Here is a 27,259-nt window from a genome sequence, read left to right on the forward strand (position 1 = left end):
ATTAGTTTGTAGTTTAATTAATCTGTAGTTTGCAGGCACATTCGTAATTCATAACATAGGTTCTAAGCAAGCAGTCTACACCGAGACCGCAGCAAATACTCTACTTCTACTTCTACTTCATCTGCGCCTGTTCAGCATCTAGATGAGGGTAAAGCATAGAGTTATTATGTACAGCTCTATGCGGTACAGTTTCTGAAAAGGGAACTAAATGGATTCAAACTGATTTATTCTAATTATCTCTCCCCTTTTCTATTAACTCTCTACAATCCAATCCAAGCATTTCCAGGGAGTAAAGTACTTTCCGATATGCAAACAATGATAGAAGGCATTTCCTTGTCATATGTTAAATTATTTAGATTACTTCACCTTAATTTCTCCCTCTTCTCCTATTTCAAGCTTTATCTCGTCTGTCTTTTCAATTTCCTGTCTTTTTCACTTTCCCTGTCTTTTTCTTTTTCCTCGTTTACTTTTGTTGGCAATGTCATTCCTACTTTGTCTCGTTTTGTTTTAAATCTCGTCTGTCTTTATCATTCCCTGCCTTTTCAATTTCCTTGTTGACATATGTTTTTTGGCAATGTTATTATTACAGTTACAATAACTGTAGGTTGAAAGTTACATTAAAGTACAGTAACTGTACTTTAATGTAATTTCAACCTTTTGTAAATTAAATTTGTTTCAGCCTTCGGCTGCTATTCTAAGTGTATATGCTTTTTTTAAATTCAATGAACTAGTTAAAATCGAATCAAATTAAATCAAATACAAATACTCCTTACAATTCACATGAGAGAATACAAAAGGTCTTTCACATTTAAGTATATTGAAGCATCCTACCGTGCGTATTTAAAGAAAATATGAGACTTTCTAATCATGCTACTAGGGGTTAAATTAGGTCTGCGTTCCCTAGAAGTATCACCTTGTGGTCAACTAAGACACGCTAGTTTTGGAATAGATCCCCATTCAGTTATTACTTCTTCTTTATTTACATATTAATTATGACCGGGTACCTATTGATCGCATGATAAATTGGATGCTCTGTATCAAGTAAAAACAAGATTGCCGAGATACGAATTATCTACAGCTTCTTGTTCTAAAATCGTCGGTCTCTATGGAGCATTCATCTTTTTTTCTTCCTCCTGTCCGTGTTAGGGTCCCCGAGTGAGGGGAACTTCAGTGCCCAAAGCGCTCCCGGGCACCCTATAGTTTGTGTGTGTGTGTGTGTGTGTGCGTGTGCGTGTGCGTGTGTGCGTGTGTGTGTATTGGGTTTTTACAGACTTGTGTCAATCATATATGATTATTTACTACATAGGCATTGAATTAGGCTTCACTCAAAATACATTAATGATTGTAATAGAGTGTCAAATGTAGGGTCTGTGTTTGTAGACCATAACATAACATAACAGGAAGGCATGAAATATATATCGGGACTTTATTCTTTCGTCATAGAGATGATGATAGGTGTCAGATTAACGACTTTTTCATTTCGCTTCCTGAAATAATCAAAAAGTGAACCGGAAGTTCAGAAAAGATCCATGCCAATGGCATCCTGAAATTAAACCCAGCATAAATAAACATAATACGTTGATAAGCACAATGCCATCATGTAGGTCTCACTTACAAAAGACATAATCTCACATTTTACCTTGAGGCAGTCAAACCAGTTGGCCACGATGGAAGGAAAGCGATTTGAAGACATTGTCCGAATATTGATCTATGTTCAACTATTCCTAACTTCAGTTTGCGGTAAGTAGATGTTTTATCTGTTTTATCTGTTTTAAAGAAGTAAATTTTCATGTAATACTTCCAGGGTGTGCACATAAGATCATCCGACATTTTAATAAAATATTGGCTGAACAAGCTATTAACAAAAACACAATCCAAGGTATCACATCACAATATTAGGCTTAAAGTAATACGTACCAAAATAAAATTGGGGGAAAGAGCATTTGCGTCAGCAGCTCTTTTTTGTGGAATAAGTTACCTTTCTCTATTCAGACGGCCAAAACTCTTTCTACTTTTAAAACTGGACTTAAAAATCGCCTGATGCTCAGTCTATGCATATAGTTAAATTTCAATATTCTTTTTATACATAACATGCAAAGCAAATAATCACACTGTGCCACATTGCATGTATCATGGTACCATGAAGTCGTGTGATCTAATGTGAGTTTACATTTAATATTTCTTTAATCTTAAATATGTTGAATATTAATTTAAATTATTTGTAAGCGCCTTGAGCATCTCTAGAGATGGATATGTTGCGCTTTGTAAATATTGTTATTATTATTATTATTATTATTATTATTATTATCTCATTAATTAAATGTTCATGTGGGAGAAGAAAGCACACAGAAGATAATGATGATGGTGATGATGATTATGATATCCGCCTCTGCGAGACCATGGGGCTTTCTCTACGATGTTTGTTTTGATTATTGTAGCTTATTATAAAATTGTTTTTTTATATTTTTTTATTTGCTGCTGGGAACCTCTTCTAGTTCGTTTGGCCCTACTGATTTAGGCCACGTATTTGCACACTTTGCATGCATGTAGTGTTTTTCGGCATTCATGTAACCTAAAAAGCATGAATCGTTAATAGTTTAAATTTTTTTTGCAATTCCTAGTTACCATGGTTACTAACAAATAACTTAATTTTACGCAAAGGTAAACGAAATACATTAACCCACGAGTAAACACAACTTTAGTTTATAAATGTATGTAGAGAAAGGCGGATTAATCACACATTTCATATGATAAATGATCTTAACATTCTTTAGTACGTAGATCGTGTGTGTGTATGTATGTGAGGGTGTGTAGGTTCACAATCAGGGAATGTGACCTATCAAACTTTTGTACTGATAGGGCTGAGAGAGGTTCATGTGATTTTGGGGTGCGTTTAAGGCTTTAAGCTCAATTTTGAAGGCAGAATGAGCGATTTGAAATGCTCATCGTAATCGCAGTTTCACGGTGTACTGTTTATGCTCACTTCTCTGGCTCCTCCGGGCATGATTCTGGCTCAGAGCCAGAATCATGCTATTTCTTACCACACCAAGACTTTACAAACCGTTCTATGTGATATGATTCTTATCAGACGCGGACAAAAATCTATGTATGAACATGCCATGACATCGAAACTGGTAAGCGGAACTTCCTCGACATAGATGGCCTTATATCTTTTCTGGAGGAGATAAGTTTGTTTATGAATGTGTCTTTTTTTACATCCTTCCTAGTTGGCTCATCGCCATGCATGCCTGAAAGCGATCGTTTCGGGCGTTACACGGTCAGAGGCGGTGATGGCAACATCTGGTCGATGGGTGTTCATAGTGGGTCTAGGGTTCAAGTCTCAGTAAGATGAGATGCGGGTGCTATGGCATTTTTTAGATACATTTAAACACATTATTGATATTTGAGAAACTCCACAGTTTGAACATCTTTTAAGTTAAGACTATTTGACTTGTGAAAATGAGGGATCATTACAAAAGCGTGGTTCATATTTCCTTCTTAAAACTACAGTACGTCTTCATCTAAGTTGGTTAAGTATTTTTATATAATTATCTATTAATAATAAAGCAGTGTTTTTAAAGTTTTCAACAATGAGAATAATTGTACTAACAGTGATTTTTGTAATGGAAGGCGCTACCTAAAATCAATTGCTAAATGCGCACTAGAGGTTAAAGATAAACTTGAGTTCTGGTAAAAAAAAAAAGAAAATGAATTCTCACAGAATCTAACGAAACTTACTGAATGTTCAAGATTACAAATAAATGTCATGTGCCAAACAATTTTTGAAGAAAATGTATACTGGCTGAATAATGAGCATATCAAGATAAGGAAATCAGAGTAGTACTAGCCTGGACACCATGTGTGTTGTCCCATATACATATTTATGTGTAAGTGATTGTTACTTTACCAAGACTCGGTCAAATTTATTATGATTTTGATGACTCCAGAACCTTGCAGTGCACACCAATACTTACATGCTACATGATCAACTGTTTCTGATCCTTTCCATGCCTTTTCTTTTACAATGTAATCGCATTACCAGTACTAAAGTTTATCTTTCTCTAAGACATACATACAAACATACAAAGGACAGGCAGAATTAATAAAAGCTAAACATTTATGGTGATTTTGATGACTCCAGAACCTTGCATTACACACCATTACTTACATGCTATATGATCAACTTTTCTGATCCAATCCACACCTTTTCTTTCACAAGTTTATCTTTAAAAATGAAACGACGTATATTTTGTACATTGATTTCTCAAAAGTTACGAATAGTTTTATACCTTTTGTCTTATGTTTATTTATTTAGTTTGTATGATTACATTATGCAAGATTATGGGTCAATGTACGATACGTTTATTTAATCATTTTTTCGACCCCTTATTATAGTTTGTTATTCTGTATTTAATGAGTTTTATTGATATATGAAGGTCGCTTTTCTGTAAATATACCTTTTCATGAAGAGCTATTTCGATTGAATTGACGGTCAAAAGACTGTTCTTCTTTTTAAATTGTCATGAAGTAAAACATTGCTATTCGTAATATCGTCGATAGTTAACTCTCCGTGTTTTTCACAGAGTATAGTATTAATATGATCTAGCATAATAATGCTATATTTTACTCACATATAGGAGCAGAATATCTTGACGTTCGCTTGGTTAATGGATCGAACAATGCTTCAGGTCGAGTCGAGGTAAGTTACAACGGTACCTGGGGAACAGTATGTGATGATGGATGGGACTTGAACGACGCCAATGTCGTATGCAAAATGCTTGGGTTCTTCGACGCGTCTAGTGCACCAGGCATGGCTGCATATGGTGCGGGTTATGGAGAGATTCATCTTGATGAAGTTGATTGTACTGGATCAGAAAGCAGCCTCGAAGACTGCATCAAGAGTGAATTTGGAGTCCATAATTGTGATCACAGCGAAGATGCTGGAGTGACCTGTAGAGGTACAATGACCGTTTGTTTGATTTTTTTTAATTCCACCTATCGTTATTAACCAACTATTGCATTGGCTTAATCTCTAAAACATCGACATATAACTCACTGACCATTGTTTACTAGATATGTCTAAGCAGGGCATGTAATGCAAAAATCCAAAGTAGTTTAAAACATGATTAGGTTGTGTTTTAGGTTGAAGTTTGTTTTATTGTTGTGAGAGACTATATCAAATTCTCAGAAATTACCCTTACTTTAATAACATTCGATATAAAATTGATATGATATTCGATTAAAGCCAACAACAATAAAGTATCTAGATAACCAAGTAAAGACCTAGAAAACGCATTTTTTTTATTTTTTTATTAAGTTTTGTTCACAACTTAGAAACCTCCCAGAAGTTCGTGATCGGTAGAATACGTAAAACGACCATTCACTTTCGCTATATGTAAAAGATAAAAATGCTACTGATGGGACTCTTGCCCATGCGAGCTGGCAACTGATATTGTTTGACAGTTTACAATATGATTGTTTACTACTGTAACAGTATCAGTCTCAAAATGCCTTGACCAGACGTTGGTAGGTTTAACGGTAGTTCTATTGTTAGCATACCTCCTCTACTTTTACACATGCCATGAGTCAGTGCCTTACGTCCAAAGGGGTTTACAATGAAATTACGCCCCCGGTCGAATTTTTTCTATTCATATAATCAAACAGGGCTTATTTTAGTTTTTAAAACTTATGCCACAACACGAATCGATACACTTAGTAAGACTCTACGACTGTTGTTTAATAATTTACTGGTTGTAAGCCGCAAATATGTTAAATTAATCTACGACTGTTGTTTAACATTCCGCTTTTTTTGTGTTTTTTGGACTATGGATTCGCCAGCTTTCCAACCTCACATTTGGATCCCGAAAACAAGAATTGGTGAGAACTTTCCCTTTTTGATTACATTTCTTTTAAGTAAACTATAATCAACCTATTTGGTATAAATGTCAATATTTATTTCACAGTCTTTGTCTTTTACATCATTATGAATCACTGTATATATTCGTAATATCGTCGATAGTTAACTCTCCGTGTTTTTCACAGAGTATAGTAGTATGATCTATCATAATAATGCTGTATTTTACTCACATTTAGGACCAGATTATCTTGACGTTCGCTTGGTTAATGGACCGAACAATGCTACAGGTCGAGTCGAGGTATGGTACAACAGTACCTGGGGAACAGTATGTGATGATGGATGGGACTTGAGCGACGCCAATGTCGTATGCAAAATGCTTGGGTTCTTTAACGCGTCTAGTGCACCAGTCAGTGCTGCATATGGTGCGGGTTCTGGAAAGATTCATCTTGATGAAGTTGATTGTACTGGATCAGAAAGCAGCCTCGAAGACTGCATCAAGAGTGAATTTGGAGTCAACGACTGTTTTCACAGCGAAGATGCTGGGGTGACCTGTGGAGGTACAATGACCGTTTGTTTCATTTTTTTAATTCCACATATCGTTATTAACCAAATTTTGCATTGGCTTAATCTCTAAAACATCGACATATAGCTCACTGACCACTGTTTACTAGATATGTCTAAACAGGACATGTAATACAAAAATCCAAAGTAGTATAAAACATGATTAGGTTGTGTTTTAGGTTAAAGTTTGTTTTATTGTTGTGAGAGACTATATCAAATTCTCAGAAATTACCCTTACTTTAATAACATTCGATATTAAATTGATATGATATTCGATTAAGGCCACCAAAAATAAAGTATCTAGATAAACAAGTAAAGACCTAGAAAACGCATTTTTTTTAAATTAAGTTTTGTTCACAACTTACAAACCTCCCAGAAGTTCGTGATCGGTAGAATACGTAAAGCGACCACTTACTTTCGCTAAATGTAAAAGATAAAAATGCCACTGATGGGACTCTTACCCATGCGAGCTGGCAACTGATATTGTTTGACAGTTTACAATAGGATTGTTTACTACTGTAACAGTATCAGTCTCAAAATGCCTTGACCAGACGTTGTTAGGTTTAACGGTAGTTCTATGGTTAGCATACCTCCTCTACTTCTACACATGCCACGAAACCGTGCCTTACGTCCAAAGGGGTTTACAATGAAATGACGCCCCCGGTCGAATCTTTTCTATTCATATAATCAAACCGGGCTTATTTTAGTTTTTAAAACGTATGCCACAACACGAATCGATACACTTAGTAAGACTCTACGACTGTTTTTTTTAATAATGTACTGGTTGTAAGCCGCAAATATGTTAAAATAATCTACGACTGTTGTTTAACATTCCGCTTTTTTTTTTTTTTTTGGACTATAGATTCGCCAGCTTTCCAACCTCACATTTGGATCCCGAAAACAAGATTTGGTGAGAACTTTCCCTTTTTGATTACATTTCTTTTAAATAAACTATAATCAACCTATTTGGTATAAATGTCAATATTTATTTCACAGTCTTTGTATTTTACTTCATTATGAATCAGTGTATATATATTTAAGAAACATCTCAAAACACACCTATATATATTCTAATTAACTGCATTACATGTTCTATCATATTTTTTGTTGAGTTTTAATTCATTGATGTATTTGTTTTGTAAAGCGCTTTGATCAGTTGTAAATTGGATATAATGCTATGAAAAAAGAAACAATTTATTATTATTTGTATTATTATTATTATCGTTATATTATTAGCCGTCACTTCCCTGCGGACATCTTTTACAATCTGTCGTGATAAATGTATACCCAATGTTATCCTGTCAACATCATCCTGGGAAATTAGATCTATAATGTTAATACAGATTGACGGAACAGGGCACAAAGATGATAAAAGATAGGACTGGGGCAGTGGCGGATCCAGGGGGGGGGGGCCACCCCCTGGCCAAAAAAAGAAGGGGAAAAAAGAAGGGAAAAAAGAAGGGGGAAAAATGGGGAAAGATTTTTGTTGTGTGTGGGCTTTACAAACAAAAAGTGTTCATTCCACCCCCCGAACCACTAAACAAAATATCTGACGACGTAATTTTCCAGTTTCCGGGGCCCAAACAAATTTAAAAAATAAAAATGTGCTCATCTGACCGTAATTAAATGCCTAAAATCCCTTGACTTCCGGTGGCTCTGCCCCCCCCCCCCCCCCCCTCCCAAGACCCAAACCTAGGGCCCTAAGGCGGATGATTGGACGCTAATCTGACGGTTATTTAATGCTTAAATCCCTGAGCCCTCTGCCCTCTGAACCCAACCATTGTCCTAAGGCGGGTCCCTGGATGCTCATCTGACCGTAATTTATTGCCCGAAACCCCTGAGCTTCCGGTATAAATAGGTATAAATAATATGCTCATCTGACGATAGTTTAATGTATACAACCCTTGAGCTTCTGCCAGTGTCACAAATTAGGTATCAAAATATGCTCATCTGACCATAATGTATTGCCGAAAACCCCTGAGCTTCGCCCCCCCCCCACCCCCACCCCCAACATATGGAAAAGTTTTGGGCGAATTCGTTCAGAAAATGGATTGCTCACCGAGCCGATCAACTCTGCACAGAGCTTCGCACCAAGTACCGCAGTTTGCTCTGGCGCGTAACACAGAGAGTCAACTGGTCAGTGGGTGCGTGCATTAATGACAAAATAGGGAGAATGGGTCTTGTTCATAACATTAACATAAAACAAGGACGATTTCATTTACATGTTTATGTCTTTTAATGAAAATCTAAGACGATACAAAACACAATAACAAAAATCTTGAAGATTGAATTCATATCGATAATTAAATATCAAGGAGTTAACTAATTATATATCTAACCCCACAATCAAATGGAATTTTCTTTTTTGAGACTCTGAGGTTTACGACGAACAATTTTACAAAATCCTTGTGTTTCGTCTTGGTCACTGGCAAATTTCACAAAAAAATCCATGGGGTACTATCACCATTAAATTATCATTACTACAGTCTACATGTCTTCATCTTTCCACATTTTAGGTTGAAACTCACTGAATGATAGAAATAACTACACAAAATGGACAGGTTCAAAGAACATTCCGAGAGAAGACGTGCTGTTTCAAATCACATGCAACGCAAAAGTTCGCACGCTAATGTATACGTCTATGGAACTCGTGTAGAGTGGAATATTTCACGCTCTAACGCAACAGCGAGCTTAAAATAAGAGACAGCAAATCATTCGATGCAAAAGTGCAACTTTTCCTCTTATCCAATCAAAATGAATGATACATTACTGGAATCGTTGAACCTACTTTAATTTGATATGCGAGATGGTGCAATTCGCCCACCGAATCAAATCCCCCGCCATGAGAAGTATGGAGCGTTGACAAATTTTGGGCAATATTAGGTTTACCTCCATAGAGAAAGTGTCGTGAAAGGTTTTTTTGGAACATTTTATAGTAAAAAAGTGCAACGTTTTCCCCATGAATGAAATTATTTCAAATGTATATCATCTTAAAGAGAAAACGTTGAATTTTAAAATACCGGCCGAGAAGGTATTTAAAGTGGGTTTAATTAGGCTGTTGCTGTGATTTACACACTAATTTTAAAAAATGGTTCAATCCTGCACCTTTAGGGGTGCAAACCGATGCAATAGCAGCACATTTAGGATTTCAGTCCTGCACCCTTTAAAGGTGCAATCCTTCTCCCATACTCGAGGAATACTTGTAAAATTTGCTCGTACACAAATACATATTAAACATGCATGTTGTTTCTTGGTTAGTAATCATAGAATCAATATATCTATTGCTACAACGTGAATGTAATTGTAACGTGATCAGACAAAATAATCTATTTGTTTAATGATTGTCGAAGGAAATTAAACAAATCACAAAATTAATGTGCATTATCCTAATCCTTAACAAATCATGATAAATGTATTTTTATGTGAACACGTATAAAGTAATCATGAATATGCATGCAATATGCAAACTTTTATTTTGCACCCTTTTTGGTCGATTGGGTTCATTTTTGTGGGAAGGGTGCAAAATCTTATATTGCACCCTTTTTGAACCCCTTTTCCTTCAAAAGGGTTCATTTTTATGTAAAGGGTGCAAACTCTTATTTTGCACCCTTTTTTCTTAGTGTGTAGCGTAGGTAATGCATGAATTTTATAAAACCAAGAACTCAATATCCAAATTATCAAGATTTTATGGGTATGATAGGCTCTCTTTTTTGGAGAGCATTTGAGGAATTTCAATGAATCCATCTTTTCCAATTTACTGTAAGTAATTTTTTTGTTTGTTGTAATATAACCATTTCAGGTGTTCTTTATTTTTTTCTTCATAATAATATATTAATATATAATATTATTAATAATAATAATAATTTACTGTAAGTAATACTTATACGTGGATTCAATGGAAACGGCAGATTTTCATTCATATCTTATTGATTTATGATTAATTAATTGATATCTCACAAAGCTATCTAATATTTCTTTGATTTACTCTCGAATCCGTGAACAAAGATGCCAAAAACAAAGATAAATATCTCCTTAGCTGAACTGCGAGTATATCTTTCGTAAAATATCGTAAGCAATCATATTGAGTTGCAATCCTCAAACTACAACAACAAAAAGGGGGAAAGAAGAAAAGAAATTTGAGCAAAATTGTCATGGCCCTTCGACTGATATTAATACTGTATTTATTCTGTGGCATTTTCCTCCAGAGAAACCTTGTTTAGTCCCAAGGAACAGAGGACCGGTTCGCCAGTTTGTGAATGGTGATGCGAGGAGGCCAATAAGTAGCTACTATACCCCTCCCACCTTACCCGATGGCACCAAACTAGTTGTTAGATGTAGAGACCCTGGAATGTATAGATTGATTGGTGATCAAAGACGAATTTGCCAAGGGGGACAGTGGACCGGGGACGAACCAGAATGCCGTGAGTATTAATGCGCTTCAACCGAAGATTTTGAGCAAATTAGAATTGATAGAAGGGTAGAACAATAATCGCCTATTTGTTTCTTTGGTTTATATACTAACTTTCAGCAAATTAAGCATACTATTCTTTTTTGGACAACGTTCGTTTCTGATTTGTTTCAAGCCTGACAATTAATGTTTTATTAAACATTTTTTCTTATTCTATTTTGACATTTCAGTAAAATACTTCAAACACTCTTAACAAAATAAAAAAAAAAGGTCTCATCTATTTGGCTTTACCCATCATGCAATATTCCAGCTTCTGGTTCCTCTGCCCTTTGTGCGCCAGACATCATTAGCAGATGTAGGGCTGCGTTATACCCCTTTCACATGCACGGATTTGTCTTACGAGTCCTTACGGATCGCCAACTTGCAGTCAATTGCAAGCATATGTAAATATCTCGCAGACACATTTAAAGGGACTTGGTAACATTGTTAAGATGAGAGATAGTGGTGCTAATGTAGTGAATTCAATGCTAGATGTACAATTAAAGATAATCTGTAAATTTGAGTGAAAACGGACCATTATTGATGATACAATTTGGGAAAAACTGATCCGATCGATTCCTGAATTCTTCCAACTATATTATTACAATATAATCACATTTTAGGTGAATGTAAGTCTTCACAAAGCAATAAAGTGGCTCTACATACCATTCCAGACATTAAAGGGTTGACAGATTTTTAATAGCCTGTTTTATGTCTTTTTTTTCATGGAAAAACGGTTGGGAAAATTCAAAAATGGTTGGGAGAATTTACTGTTCATCACTGTTAGAGGGTGTCGTACAATGACGCCTTCAAAGAAAACCATAGATATCTTCGTGGTTTGAGAATTTGTTTCAGGATTTTTGCATGTCAGAGAGTTAGTACAGTAGAAGGAATATAATAAGTAACATTTAAATGTATATGCTCCGACTGTAAAATCACAAAAAGAGTTGTTTTACAAAAAGATGTTCAACTGGATAAAATGTATTAAGCACAAAGACGATTTACTTATATTTGGAGGTGATTGGAACGGTGTACAAGATCCTCAGCTTGATACCCGAGGCTGGTCGCAGGTATACAAACCAATTAAGTGGTTACAAAACATTAAAAATAAACTCAAACTGATTGACGTATGGCGGAAAATGAACCCGCAAGGAAAGCAATTTACATGGCGACAACTATCGTTAGGAATCTATTCTAGACTCGATTATTGGCTTATTTCATCGTCACTATATTGTTACGTTCAAACTACCGATATAAGACCTGCCATCAAATGTGATCATTGTGCTGTATCATTAAGATTGAAAACAGATAGCGTTGAAAGGGGGAAAGGTCTTTGGAAGTTTAATAATTCATTGCTATGTGAAATTGATTTTAAGAACAAAATTAAAAACATCATACAAGCTTTAAAGTCTAGCCATAATCGAATGAATGCAAGAACTAAATGGGATATGTGTAAAATAAAAATACGAGAATTTGCCATGAAGTTTTCTAAACAGAGGCTGAAGGAAAAATCCAATCAGTACAAGAAAATGTATAATGAATATACAGAGGTTTGCAGAAAAGTTGACAGTAACCATACTAGAGAAGATATAGACAGAATGCTAGAAATAAAGAAAAAGATTGAAAAATGGCACACACATTTATGTAAAGGTGCATTTATTAGATCTCGAGAACGATGGATGGAAAAGGGTGAAAAGTCAACCAAGTACTTTCTCAATTTAGAAAAAAGAAATGGGAAAAGAAAGGAATTAGATTGTATTACAAACAAAGGGAAAATAATTACTGGAAACGAAAATATTCTTAGAGAAATAACTAAATATTATAGGGAATTGTACTCCAAGCATACATTTAATGATATCTCTGATATGAAAAAGTATTTAGAAACAACAAACTTAACTACTCCTTCTGAAGAAGAAGCTTTATTATGTGAAGGACCGATCACAGAGAAAGAATGTTTTGATGCGTTAAATTCAATGAGAAATAACAAATCTCCAGGCAGTGATGGTCTGACTGCAGAATTTTACAAGTGTTTCTGGGCTGACTTGAAGTGTATGTTGATCGACAGTTTAAATGAAGGATTTGCAAAACAAGAATTGTCTGAAAGCCAGAAGCAAGCTGTTATAACATTACTGCATAAAAAGGGAGACAAGCGTTTAGTAGATAACTGGAGACCGATCTCATTGTTAAACATTGACTACAAGATCCTTGCAAAAACGCTTTGTAAACGTTTGCATAATGTAATGGAAATTTTAGTCTCTCCCGATCAGACGGGATACTTAAAACAACGTTCTGCTGTGCAGAATATTCGTCTTGTCTTAGACGTGATTGATTACTGTAACTATGCAAATTCTCCTGGTATTTTGATTTTCTTAGATTTCAAAAAGGCTTTTGATAACATTTGTCATGATTTCCTATTTTTGTTATTAGATAGATTTAAGTTCAAAGAAACGTTTAAACATTGGGTCAAAACACTCTACAGTAATGCAATAGGCAGAGTTATTAACAACGGCTGGGTCTCTAAGGATTTCAGAATAGATCAAGGTGTAAGACAAGGTTGTCCGTTATCGGCTCTTCTCTTTATACTGGTTGCCGAAGTTATGGCTGTGAGAATAAAGCAAAATACCAACATAAAAGGTATTAGTATTTCGTTAAAAAATCCACCTGTCGTTGAAGAAAATATCAAAATATCTCAATTAGCAGATGACACGGTAATTTTTGTTAACGCTATAGAAGATGGAAACACTGCCATAAAAGAGGTGAAAACATTTGGGGTCTTAGCAGGGCCAAAACTGAATTTAATGAAAACCAATGTCATGTCAACTTCTTTTCAAGAAGAATGCTTAGATAATTTAGAATGGACTAATGAGCCCATTAAATACTTAGGTGTGTACATAACTCAAAGAAAGAAAGAATCGGAAAGTTTAAATTGGAACTTGAAACTGGAGAAAGTAAATTCGTTGCTGAGAGTTTGGAAAATGAGGAACCTGACATACTATGGGAAAATAACAATCATAAAAACGCTTATTGCTTCCCAATTTGTATATATTGCGACATGTTTACCAATTCCACAAAAGTTTGTTGTCAACCTAAACAGATTAATTTATAGCTTTCTTTGGGGATCAAAAAGGTTTAAACATGGTAGATATACAAACCAAATTCCAATCATTGCAATTATCTTGGTTTTCAAAATATATGAAAGGGGGTAAGTCGCAATGGAGAATACTTTTTAGATATTGGATCAGTTTTATTCAAGACATACCATTAATTTTGAAAGTAAACTGCTCAAGCAAAGACATGTTCTCGCTATGTAAGATGTATAAGTTACCAATATTCTATGCTAACTTACTCACATATTGGTGCGAATTAAGATATGTTCATTTCCTGAATGTAAGAGACATATGTAATGAAATTCTGTGGTATAACAGTAACATCAAACATGAACGAAATGTTTTATTTTTTAAAAAATGGAATGTAAATGGAATCTGTAAAGTTAGTGATGTATTTGAAAACGGACAATGGGTGTCATGCAACACTCTCTTCGAACGTTTAGGTACAAGTTCTTTACTAGATAGCTTCAAACTCTCGAAACTAAAAAGGGCTTTTCCAAAAGTATGGGTAGAAAAAATAAGAAATGATAATTTTAATCCAATTGCAACAGAAGTTTCTGAAGGAATGTTTGAGATATCGAACTGCGACTTGATTAAATTAAGTCTCATGAAAGCAAAACACTTTTATATTCTTTTGAATGAGTTCAAAAAAGAAAATCCTCCGGTGTCATTGTTTTGGCAGGAAAAAATGCAACTACCAAACAATTTTGAGTGGAGGCATGTTTTAGATTTTAAATTAAAAAAGATCAAAGACAACAGAGTAAGACAATTTAATTTCAAACTGCTTCATAAAGTTTTACCCTTCAAAGACAATCTTTACAAGTGGAAAATTACATCCGATATGCTTTGTACATATTGCAATGAATCAGAATCGTTTATACACATTTTGCTAAGATGTCGCCAAGTCGCAGTCTTTTGGCAAAAAATTCATCATCTGGTAACGAACTTGTTCCAAAAAGATATTGAGTTAGGAGAAAAAATCATACTAATTGGTTTCAACATTGAAGACCCGGAGTTTTTGCTCATGAATGTATTAATTGTTTACGCACAATATGCAATTTATAAGGTGTATATACTTAATCATCTTAGAAGTAAATCCTTCAATAGTCATTCAATTTGGATGACTTTCAAAAGCGATTTTATGTTTTATGTCAATTGGCAATACAGAAACCAAGAACAATTAATAAGTAATATCAAGATGAATCTTTCTTAGTTGAACCTTTAACGCATTTATATTCATGCCTTGATCTTTCCCTTCCACTTTCCTTATGTTTCCCCTATTTTATTATATCAGTTTGTTGATTGTGAATATATATATATATTGTAATTAAACTCTATGTACAATGTTGTTAAAATGATATAAAGTAATAAAGTGCCTCGTATGAGGAAAAGAGAAAAAAAAAATAATAAGTAACATTTTATACAAAAATTGAGCAATTTTTTCATCAACCTTCAACAATGTTACTGAGTCACTGTTAGGATCCGTGAAAGGAGAGAAAAATTTGTTGACATGACAATTTTTTTTTTTTTAAATTGTCCACGGATTGATGTTTCCGTATATAACTCGTAACAATCCGTAATTATCGTAAAGCGCTTGTAAACCACTCGCAACAACACGTAACCATCCGTACACTGCTCGCAAGAATCCGTAATTTTTTTGTAACGATTTGTTACGGCTTGTTTACGATTTATTTACAGATTATAACGAGTGCTTACGTGTTGTTTACGATTTCATTCGGGCCGTGTTACGATGGCTTTACGGATTGTTACGAGTTATTACGCGCGGGAAGTATACTCAGCCGATGTGCAATTTTTGAACAAAGTAGTCGTGAACATGCGTGCTATCGCACTAGCACGATTAGGTAGCGCATAGGGCGCCCATAGTTCACGAAGTGTTCACGAACGTTGCCAAACAAAGTTATCGTGCCAACATTTTGAACATTTTGAAAATTCTGTCACGCATTTCACACACGGCCAACATCCCCCCGCATCCGCCCGCACCTCTCGCACGCTACCACGAACACTTCCTGCATTGACACGCAAAAGTATGTGTCTATGCGCAAACCATAATGCAGGAAAGTGTCAACGAGGCATATTGCCCCGGTGACACTTGCCCGCATTTGGGTTTGCGCATAGTTTGCGCATAGACACATACTCTTGCGTGCCAATGCGGAAAGTATTCGTGGTAGCGTGCGGGAGGATGCGGGCGGATGCGGGCCGTGCGTGAAATGCGTGACAGAATTTTCAAAATGTTCAAAATTTTGGCACGACAATTTTGTTTGGCAACGTTCGTAAAAACTTAGTGAATTATGCGCTCCCTATGCGCTGCCTAGTTGTGCCAGTGCGCGCATGTTCACGAATTAGACGTGACCCTGCGTGCCACTAATTGGCACGCATTGGCACGCCACAGAGCGGGGCAGTGCGGGACCAAAATGCGGGCAAGTGTCAACGAGGCAAGACTACACTTTAAACCCAATGCTGGGATTCAGCTTTTGCATAACATATCAGGGCCCCGTCTTATAAAGAGTTGATATTAATCGCAACTATGTTAATAAGAAACAGGAGACAGCAACCTTGCGATTGATTGGAGGACTTATGATGGATCAAAATCACTTGCAATTCTTTATGACACGGGGCCCAAGTCTATATGCCCTCTGAGAAGTTTGCACGACTTTCGTTCGCGCATAGTTTGCGCATAATTTGCGCATTGTTTCGTGCCACATTTTTACCACAACGGGAAGTGTTCGCGGAACATGCGGGAGGATGGGGGCCAATGCGGGACAAGGCTTTAAATTAGTGGCAAAATTTCGAAAATGTTCAAAATTTTGGCACGACAAATTTGGTGGACGACTTTCGTGAACACTTCGCGAACTATGCGTATCCTATACGTATCCTACCCGTGTCGGTACTGACCGGTGCGTGCCAATGCCCGATTGGCACGCAAGTTTAGGACCAGTTCACGACGGATTTACGAATAAATTTCTCATAATATGCGCATCGGCTGCGCATACTTCCCGCACAGTTTTCACATTACGTGTGCAAGGTCTACGCATGCGCATGCGACGGCACAGAAAAGAAAGGAAATAGGAAAAGAAAAAGTGACCGCTGAAGGCATCTCGTGCCAATCATTAAACATGTCCTGGATTAAGACAGTGGTAATAGGCTTAATAGATAGCAATATCCTCTGTCTTTTGCAAGATTTGAAATTGTATATGGGAAACAATTATTTTCGGGAACTGGCAGTTAAAACAAAGAACCTTTTTGGAAAGAAATGTTCATGCCTTATAGTACGCTTTTGTTCATGCATTTCTTGCCAACCCTTACGGAATAATGATTACATTAAAATAGGCAATATCCCAATACATAGTTAAAAATTGTGTTAAAAGGGAGTTCGTTTTGTCAATGATATTTTAGAGACAAATGGTGATTTTATATTTCTCTCTGGAACATTTCCAAGAAAAGTGTAATATTCAAATAATTGTTCTTTTTTATCGTAGATTACGCGATGCAATAGAGAATGGTTTAACAATTGTACTATTTTTAAATGTTTTGAAACGTATTAAAGGATGTTTACATATCTATGCAACTTTATTAAAGAGAAGGAAGGAGTATGTAAAAGTTTTCTTAAATGGAAATGTATTTTAGACCTGAATGAAAAAAGTTGGGAAACATAATTGTCCCATGGATTTAATTGTACCCTTGATGTTGGCTTACGATTGCTTCGATTTAAGGTTTTGCAACGCATATTATATACGAACGATCTACTGTTTGAAATAAATTTAGTCCCAAGAAAAGAATGTACATTTTGTACAGATTGGAATTGTTATACATGTGTAGCTTGTAGTTACTTGCTCCCTCTATATAGAAAACTTTCCCAATCGGCGCCTGTTGGTCCCCCGAAATAATGAGATAGCCACCTATCAGTAACCTCGCTGTGTGGTCTTTTTTTTTGGTAAAATGAATTTATTGATAAATATATGCATTTGAATAAATCAAACAATCATACACAATCAATTGAAATAACATCGTAGCATCTTAACATAGTTCAAATCAAACATGTTTCGTTTTCTTCAATAACAGTGTTTTCAAAAATGCATAGCCTTTTTGTTTTACAGTTCCTTTCGATCTTTAATCGATTGTGGATTAGTCTTTTGAAAATACAAAGAATAGAGACTTCATGAAACATGAGTTTGCGATTTTCTGCTTGCATATATGTTAAATAAACTGCGTATTTTGCACATATCATAAGAAAATTTAAACTCCTCGCTGTGTGGTCTAATCCCTTCCGGCCCAGTACTATTGACATATTTGGGATAGATTGCAGCATTGGACATATACTGGAACATTTTCATTACGAGATAAACTATTTGGTTTAAGAAGTTCAAATAATTATTCATTGAATTGTACACTGATTTTGGTGCGACAGATGGTGTATACTTGCAAAATAAAGAAACAACTGCCCGACTTTGATAATATTAGAGTTTCGATTATAAATTATTTCAAAAAGAAAAAGTATATTGCATATTCGAATTGTAGAAATAATAAATTCACAAGAAAATGAATTATTGAAAATTTGTTACTTTTCTGTCGACTCAACAGGTAAACAATACTTGTATCCTGAGAAGCCAGTTTTATTTATGTTATACACGTTAACTACATCGAATATTCATTTAATTTGTTGCAAATGAAACTCAATAAAATTCCTGTGGAGGGAAAAATATGGAGAAAAAAAATCTCGTGACAATGCGTGAATAATGGCGTAAACAATACGCAAGTATGTCGTAAACGTGACGGGACAATGCTTATCATCATGTTACACATTGGACGAACGATACGCGGTCTTCGTGCAACTAAATGTCACGCACTGTCACGCAAGTGTCAGAGGGACATAACAATCGAAGTAAGTCCTTTTCTATGCGATTTTGAATCTAGGGCCGAATTCACCTGAATAACTACGGGCCATTTTGATTACTGTTTACCTTATAGCTGTAGGGTTTAATCATTTATGTTGCAAATAAATAAGAATGTATCAATTAATCAATGAAAAATCAATGATTCGATGTTGTTTCTTCGTAGAACCCGTTGAAACACAAGTCTTGTTCTACGGCGCACCGCATGAGGTTGCTAGTAATGGGACAGTCGTGGTTTACGTGCATCGTGGAAATCCTAATTATCTTGATGTAGTCTGCTTTATCACAAGTCTGTGGTTAGGACCTCCTCGACTGACAACTCCTCTTGTGAATGACGGAGACCTATGGGTAAATTCATTTCAATTTAAAGTGCTTTCATGGTAAGCAACATTTTGTTAATATCAGGCATGGAGATCAGACAACGAGACACCACCATACGTGACTTCAGGAAAGTATACAAAGGCCACTATTTCGACAGCATACAAGAACTCAATTTTCGATCTCATGGGCTGTCGTTGTATTAGATGTCGCAACATTTAAATAGAGAGGGAATAAAAAGAAGATGCAAATATATTTTTTCCCAATTGTGTAGAAATGGTAGGATATTAATTCTCAGATTCGGGCTTAATTCATGTGACTCGAGTATAATTATATGGGAATGTTTTGAAAAATGTCAGTTGGTCATATCTCTCCATTATCTTTCAGGATTGGCCCAGGTTGTATACTGATACAAAACGGTTGAATCCTATCTCTACTGATTTCTCTGGCATGTATACATGCAATGGGTCGTCATCATTTCACAGCGTACATGTGCTGTTTAAAGGTAAGTATATAATTATGAGAACAATTAAATGATATGATTACAAACAAAAACACCCACATCCACACGTACCAACAACAGAACCGTAAAACCACAATGGTACCAACACACAAACACACTTTCACAAAATGAAAACAAAGGCAGAAATGCTGGTGACGCACATGTACATGTACACGGGGCAGACCAGTGAGTACATGGGTATGCTGGGCACGGTAGTCTGCACATATAGTCTCATTCACTGATACTTCATAAACATGAAGAAGAATTCAGCCTCGAATAAAATGAAGACTGTGTCCTTGGTGTAATGTTATCATTGTTATATATTTTGTTGTTAAATGTGAATGAATGTAATTGTGATAATAATATCTTAAACTATGAATAATAAAACATAATTAAATTATATGTCCTTATACTGCAGCCTTTAACTTAAAGGCCCTCTAAAATGATGGGAGCCTCAAGAATTTGATGGCAAACTTCCACTTCAATGTTATAATGATGTGCAAGAGGATGTCATTTAACACACACATCTGCAAGGATCTTAGAAATAAATGTGTTTGAAGAGGAAATGTTTTTAGTACGACAGAAAACTAAAATATTGTATTCTGTCATCAAATATTGGTCTTAAAATGTTTTTGTTGTTGAAAATCCTTGCAGAAGTGTTTGTTAAATGACATCTTATTTCACATCTTTATACAATTTAAGTGCGATTTTGCCATCAAATATTTGAGACTCCCAACACTTTAAAGGTTGAAATAACCCTTAAAGGCATTGTTCAACGATGCGAAATCTGAGATGCATAGCCCTGCGTGTTATCAGCATCTGAGATATGGTATAATATTGAAGTCCTAAAAAAATTGCGTTTCAAAATGATCATGAAGTGCCTCAAAACAGTAAAAATCTTTGTGTGACCGGTTTTACCATACTCATTTTCCCAATAGACTGTAGTGGTATAAAAACCGGTGGGAAAACGTTTTTGGAATTTCGAACTTCCAATCATAACTATCTTGATAATCAGACGGGCAAATCGGCTTGTAAACGTCATGGGATTCCTGACTGACCTAAAGGTTTATAATTATGATTGCAGCATGAGCTAAATCCAGGATTTTGTGTAGAATCTGAGAGAAAAAATACGCAAATCCCTTTAATAGGCCTATATTGAGTGAAATTATGTCCTTCTCTTGACCGTGATATAGCTGCTGAATGCGACGTCCCTGCGGCTCCAGAGCACGGGAGGTTACTAGATGGTTCCAGACAGCAGGCTCGAGATATCTTTCCAGCTGGTGCAACGGTTTCATTCGAATGTGAAGATGACTACAGCTTGGTGGGATCTAGGCAAATCACATGTGAGAAGGGTCAATGGTTGGATGATCCTCCCGTATGTACAGGTATGATGGGGAGCCTTATGTTTCCGCACCTAACATTTCATTTAAAAAAGACAATAGAACAAAAATCCAGTAAAATCGAATAAAAACAAAATCATTTTCACGAGAAAATGCGGCAGTGTCATTTAACACTGCAGAAAGAAAGGTTCTTATATATATATATATATATATATGTATGTCTGCGCACTCACTTTACATGGAGTTTAGCTATTTTAACGAGATGGTTTCTTACTAGTCTTGTGCAATATAGCATTGCAAAAAAGGCTGTAATGTGATTTTTTTTTTCTTCTTCTATTCTGAGCTACTTTTGTTTCTATGTTAGAATATAATGTCTGTTTGGAGCCAGAAGGGCATTAACTCACATAGTTTAACACATACTAAACTCCCTATTGGCTCTCAACAGACGATATTCACCAGATGAATATGACTGTCACATAACTTTCATAACTTGAATATCATAGGAATATCATAAGGACCACACTGTTTGATATATAAAAAGGAGAACTTATATTTCGGGCAAAGGGGACAAGTTAACATTTTTGAGACAATCATTTTACATTCTTTGGTTTGGTCAATAATTTTTCATTCAGAGCCCTTGAAAAATATGCCAGATACATGTACATGCGTATATGGGCAAAATTGTGTGCACACACTGCATCCAAATTGTGTCTCTTGACTATATTGCATTCTAAAGGGGAAAATGAGTTTTAAAATACTTAAATTGGCAACATTTAGTGAGATTGTTTTTCTTTTGAAATTTGACACTTTTTTGTTTCAATAACATTCTTGCCCATGTATATTGTTTTCAGAGACGATACATTTTATTCTAACAATGTAGCACTAAAAGAAAATACTATTGTTGCTAATTCGAAGAACAATATGAGATTACTTTAGCCCTAAACTAAACTCTGTCCTGAAAGGGTTAATATATAGCCTAGGAAGCATAGTAAAACATATCTACATTGCAACACGAAACTTTTCTGGTTTGTAAACAAGCGTGATTTTTATGGCAAGAAACTTTCACAAATAGCAAAAATCAGGATTTTGTCAGTCGTGATTCAATTATGACACATCATAAAACTTTCATGTATCGTAACCTCTAACATTCACAAACACTTCATTTGTGCAAAATTTCCTGATTTCACAGTACCAGTAATCATTTTTGTTTTCCCTTTGTGTAAATACAATCATATTTATGTTACCAATCCTAGTGTTTTTATATATTCAAATGATATGTTTCAGAAGTTGCAGCAATAATTTTTTTTGAATAAATGGTGGTCACTGCTGATACATGTATTTGGAAGTATTTTCTTTCATGTTTTAATTTGCAGTCCTCCCTTCTTCCGGTGCTGTCATTCGAGGTATCGTCGAGACAACCGAGAACTACACCGCAGCATTAGAGGATACCACATCTTTGGCCTACAAGAAATTTGAAAAAAAATTCATTGATGCGGTAAGGACCACCCCCACTGGTAACCAAACATTTGCTCCGATTACAATTGCTGCTCGAGCCTTGGTTGTCAAACATACAGGGTTAGGGTTAGGTTTAGGGTTGGGCAGAGTGTGTGTCCATGGTTTTAGTAAGGACTTTTGTGGTTAGTGTAGCCTATATTGACCTCAAATGAATTTTCACCAGAGGATGTATCGTTGAACATCCCCGTTGCTCTGACTCATCCCAATTGAGCCACCGTCCAATCCTAGTTTTGTGTAAAAAATATGTGAAATAGCGATTCCGTTTAATAATAATAATGATAATAGTGGGTTCTTGTATAGCGCTCATGTCAGTCAGATTTGACCCTCCTGGCGCTGCCAATCTATTTCATTCAAAAACAACAATTCTTTGAAATCCAACTGTTAATAAAATAATAAATGGCTAAAAGTCATGTCGTATGGGGCACATGTTCACACATTGCACGGAATCGCCCAAGCGGTGTTTAACAAGTTTATGGTAAAAGTCATTTTTTCTTGATGCACTTAGATGGACTAAGATCGTGGTTACAGTGAATACCCCTGAAATCAAGACCAGGGTTTTACAATGAATAACCTTGATGAGAATGCTCTTTAAAAAAAAAGATGGGAAAATATTATTTTCCCTTAAATTAGAAAGTTAATGTTGTTTTTTCTTTCTTAAGAGATTCAGCCTTTATCTGTTGCTTTATCCTTTTTTTTAAATTGTAGATTATGCGTTTCTATGCGCAGAACCACCCAGAATACATAGCATACCATGAAGACACGAAAGTGACTGATTTTGAGTGAGTATATTTCTAACACACTACATGTACTTCTATCATATTAAAGAAGGTTTATTATCGACTTTGTCATATACTCCACCAATGAAGAGTATATTGCCTTTTACATGTGCTGATATAACTCGAAAGATATTTGAGGAAATTGGTTCATTCTGAAAGCCAAGTTCGAAGAATTTACATATCCACTTATGTATTGTGCATAGTATTTATGCAGGATCAGTTGATCATACACTTGTATGATCAGCTGGTCCTGCGTAGCTATTGTAGAATGCCCTTGTTCCGTCTTTATTATGCCACTCTATTTGTTTAAGGCGGTTTACTGCATCGAGTGCGAATGAAACTGTAATGTTTATACAAATGTTCGCATATATATGTATATATATCTCTATTGGAAGATAGCCTATATACCATATCAAATTTTCCAAGTTTCTATAATACATATACTCTATATGATGCTAGTTTTGATTATTATTCATTGATCTTTGATAATTTCATTCAATTCTTCTCACAAATAGAAAATCCGGGAGAAAAGCTATCGTTCACTTTGAAGTCCACTTCTCCCAATTGGATAACGATAGCATATTGCCAGATGCACACACGGTACTACTGGATCAAGTGAATACTGGCCAGTTGGGCCCATTTTCTATTACCATGGGCACTGTTACAAAAACAGAAACCTAAGTAAGTATTTTCATGCCTCTGCCCACCGAAGGTGGTGCCGCAGGCATTATGTTTTTCGGGTTGTCCGTCCGTATGTCCATTCTCGTTATCGCGATATCCCAAGAAATTATTGATATATGAACTTCAAACTTGATGATACTATGTTTTACTATATGAAGATGATCTGATCAGATTTGTGGGTAAATAGATCAAACGTCAAAGAGGTCAATTTCTTATATTACAGGTTTCATCCTCTTTATCACAATATCAAGAACCATTGGAGGTATTAGCCTCAATGTTTATTATATTTAAGTTAAGTAGGTCAAAGGACAAAGAGGTCAATTTCTGAAATTACAGGTTTTTAGCCGTGCTATTGCAATATGTATACATGGTGCCTGTATTACTATAGGAAGATGATCCAATCCTTTTGGGGGCTAGTAGGTCAAGATCATAGTCGTCGGTTGACCTTATTAGGTTTTTTTTTATTGTGATATCAGTTTCACAAATAATTCCATCCATTTCCTATGCTTAATTAAGAGTGTAGGCATATAAGAGACGCAGTCGCATTTGTCTTGTTTGTGATATATTAGCACAAAGTAACGTTTGCTACAAAGCTTGCCACACTGATTTCTCTTGCAGTAGATCGGAACAGTGAGAACTAGTTCATATGAACACGTATTATGTTATATTTTGTTTCGTATGCGTGAACAAATAATATTTTTGAGAATAAAAGGTAATCATTTCAGAAGCCTTTGAATCTCCAGATCGGCAGGTCATGGGCAAAGGTGTCATCGAATATTTCAAGTGGGTGAGGAAGAGAGGGAGTTGGGGAAAGACGGACATGATATTTTTTCTACAATTTATTAAAATAAAAAAGGCATATTTGGTGGAATGCCATAAAAGAGAGTAAATGATGATGATTATCGACCATTTTTTACTCTAAAGTCATAGATTTTAGGAGGACATAGTAATAGGGAATTTGCTATTTGCTATTTTCCAATTTTACATGTTGGGATCTGTTTTATGAGTTTTTTTAGTTTTATTCTCTTCTATCTCTTTCTCCCCCCCCCCCCCCATCTCTCTCTCTCTCTCTTTGAAATAGGTTGGCTCTGCAAGCCACTTGTGCCAACAGTTTTCATGTTTAGCAGCTTACGACTTCAACTAGTAAAGCCGCCGATCAAGGATAACAGATGAGGTGTCGAGGCTCTCACTTGTTCAAGATTTGACAAGCTACATAAAAAATATGTCAAGTAACAAGTCCCAAACTGAAGTACCGATGGGAAGTGATTTAAAGCATTCTAATCAAGATGTAATGGCGATATCCCCTGGCTATTCTGTGATTCCATACAAGATACTATAAACTGTATTAGGGGAGCAATATGTAAAAGGAAAAAGAAAAATAAAGCATGCAAAATTAATTTTGGCTTTCTGTTCATTCTTGCCTTTTACTTCATTATTAGCGTAAAGTATGATGAAAAGCTTTTGAATATCCGTATTTAAAGCTTTTCATTGTCTGAAATTTACCAGACAAAATCAGATAGTTTATAACCTTTGTAAGAATTAGCTAAAAAATATCTCTGTTTACCATTGTGTAAGAGTAACTGAATGAATAATCGATGATTTTTTTTTTGCACATGCACATAATTTGTGATTTAGAAAAATGTTAGTAGATGTGCTGGTAATTATATTATTGATAATACTGCGTGCTGTAGATATGATTCGAATAAGACCGAGGCATTGTCTTCATAAGAAAATGCCTTTTCCAGCGTGAATAAGAGTATCAGCTTCACTCTATAACGCGTATGTAACAATAATAGATACATTTGTAATTTGTCATTTCTTTATCTGTAAATGTCCTTTGTCGTAGATGAAGATGAAACACAATGCTTTAGCTAGATGTATCCTTGCTCATTTCTAAGTTACAAGCCCAAATTGGACTACCATAAATCCAAACAAAATTGTAAAATCAATTTTCCTGATTGTGTAAATGATGGCCAATTCTGCAGAAAGAAACTTTACAAAGAGCAAACATTTGTTGTGTCATTTCAATCATTTTGTGGAATGAAACTTTCAAGAATCTGAATTACTTGCAAAATTCACAAAATTTCATGCACGCACAAATTTATGGCTAATACTTCTTTTTAAAGGTAATACAACGTTTTGGGAAATTTTGAAAATTGGGTGGATAGTGATTCTTTACAATTTTGATATATTTGGATGCCCCTGTGGATGTATTATAGGCACTAGAAAATTTAGCCCCTAAAACACTCCTACATTTGAGACAAATTGAATATAAAAATTTACCGGTGCTCCCGGTAAATTTGTATAAATTTCAAATAGCGCCTACGGATGTTCAATGGTAGCTACGACCATGAACATCTCACAATATGTAGTTGTGATATATAATTTCCGAACGAGAATAGCTAATCGGTCGATTTTAGTCAACAAACATTGTTTTATAGCTTAATTAATATCTTGAACTTGAGAGGGAGCTATACAACATAAATAGTTTATTATTTACAATTTCATAACTTAAGACTCGATTTCAACTGCGACAACGATCACTGAATATTGTAGGATCGCATTGGCTTCCAATAAGTTCATTTGAACCAAAATTCAAGACCCCATACCAAAAATTTGTAATAACTTTAAGCTTACAAAGTGATGAAATATGAGTATATATATCTAGGGTGTAGGATGTAGAAGAGGCCTTTTTTCAAATTCTATCGACTATTTTACTTAAAATGTACAGAAAAGTCTTAGATAAGAACACATTGATAAACGGCATAGCATGCTGCTCTGCTAAAGTCAAAGCAAATTTTATCAAGCATAATTGTTTTCAGTTCACGTCGAGATCATATTTATCCCACCGAATGAGTTTTGATGGGAACGTAGAACAGGCTATTAAAAAAAATTGTATAGTCAAAATGTTTTTAAAAATGTCAACCTTTCGCTGTGCTTTATTGATATCATTGATCTGATGGAATGTTCTTTCAAATGTTATTTGTATGAAATACTTTACTTTTAATACCTTCCTTTATTTTCCAAACATAGTTTGAATAAAGTAAGGTATAAAGTGTACTATAAGATTGACTTTATTGATATTTATTTTTGTCATACAAACAACTATTAGTTGTCATTTAATGAATAAGTTTAAGTACATTTAAAAGGATTTCAAAGTTTATGAAGGTAGCATGCCTAATCTAATGTAAGAGGCTGTTCACACCGGCAGAGATAGCGCGCGCTAGACCGCGCTATCTCTGCGG

General features: G+C 35.3%; 2 protein-coding genes across 2 annotated transcripts; both read left to right on the forward strand.

Moving 5' to 3' along the window:
* Nucleotides 1-1,599: 1,599 nt before the first annotated feature.
* On the forward strand, nt 1,600-5,008 carry LOC115921413 (galectin-3-binding protein-like). The gene is made up of 2 exons (XM_030978879.1): nt 1,600-1,740; nt 4,638-5,008. Exons 1-2 carry the CDS (start codon nt 1,668-1,670, stop codon nt 5,006-5,008), a joined length of 444 nt encoding a protein of 147 aa, XP_030834739.1. The 5' UTR covers nt 1,600-1,667.
* Nucleotides 5,009-9,224: 4,216 nt separating this feature from the next.
* On the forward strand, nt 9,225-25,371 carry LOC100889119 (locomotion-related protein Hikaru genki). The gene is made up of 9 exons (XM_030978880.1): nt 9,225-9,267; nt 10,624-10,839; nt 19,049-19,230; nt 19,588-19,705; nt 20,896-21,087; nt 22,416-22,537; nt 23,263-23,336; nt 23,849-24,014; nt 25,096-25,371. The coding sequence occupies exons 1-8, from the start codon at nt 9,225-9,227 to the stop codon at nt 24,012-24,014; spliced, it is 1,113 nt and encodes a 370-aa protein (XP_030834740.1). The 3' UTR covers nt 25,096-25,371.
* The last annotated feature ends 1,888 nt before the right edge of the window (nt 25,372-27,259 follow it).

This window comes from Strongylocentrotus purpuratus, unplaced genomic scaffold, assembly GCF_000002235.5.
Source record: "Strongylocentrotus purpuratus isolate Spur 01 unplaced genomic scaffold, Spur_5.0 spur5_scaffold_1, whole genome shotgun sequence".
NCBI lineage: Eukaryota > Metazoa > Echinodermata > Echinoidea > Camarodonta > Strongylocentrotidae > Strongylocentrotus > Strongylocentrotus purpuratus.

Excerpts from the sequence above, each read along its gene's own strand:
- LOC115921413 (XM_030978879.1), top strand. The coding sequence starts at position 1,668 with ATGGAAGGAAAGCGATTTGAAGACATTGTCCGAATATTGATCTATGTT. Across the intron at positions 1,741-4,637 it reads ATTCCTAACTTCAGTTTGCG|GAGCAGAATATCTTGACGTT; the intron begins GTAAGTAGATGT and ends ACTCACATATAG.
- LOC100889119 (XM_030978880.1), top strand. The coding sequence starts at position 9,225 with ATGGTGCAATTCGCCCACCGAATCAAATCCCCCGCCATGAGAA. Across the intron at positions 19,706-20,895 it reads CGTACATGTGCTGTTTAAAG|CTGCTGAATGCGACGTCCCT; the intron begins GTAAGTATATAA and ends ACCGTGATATAG. Across the intron at positions 23,337-23,848 it reads ACGAAAGTGACTGATTTTGA|AAAATCCGGGAGAAAAGCTA; the intron begins GTGAGTATATTT and ends TCTCACAAATAG.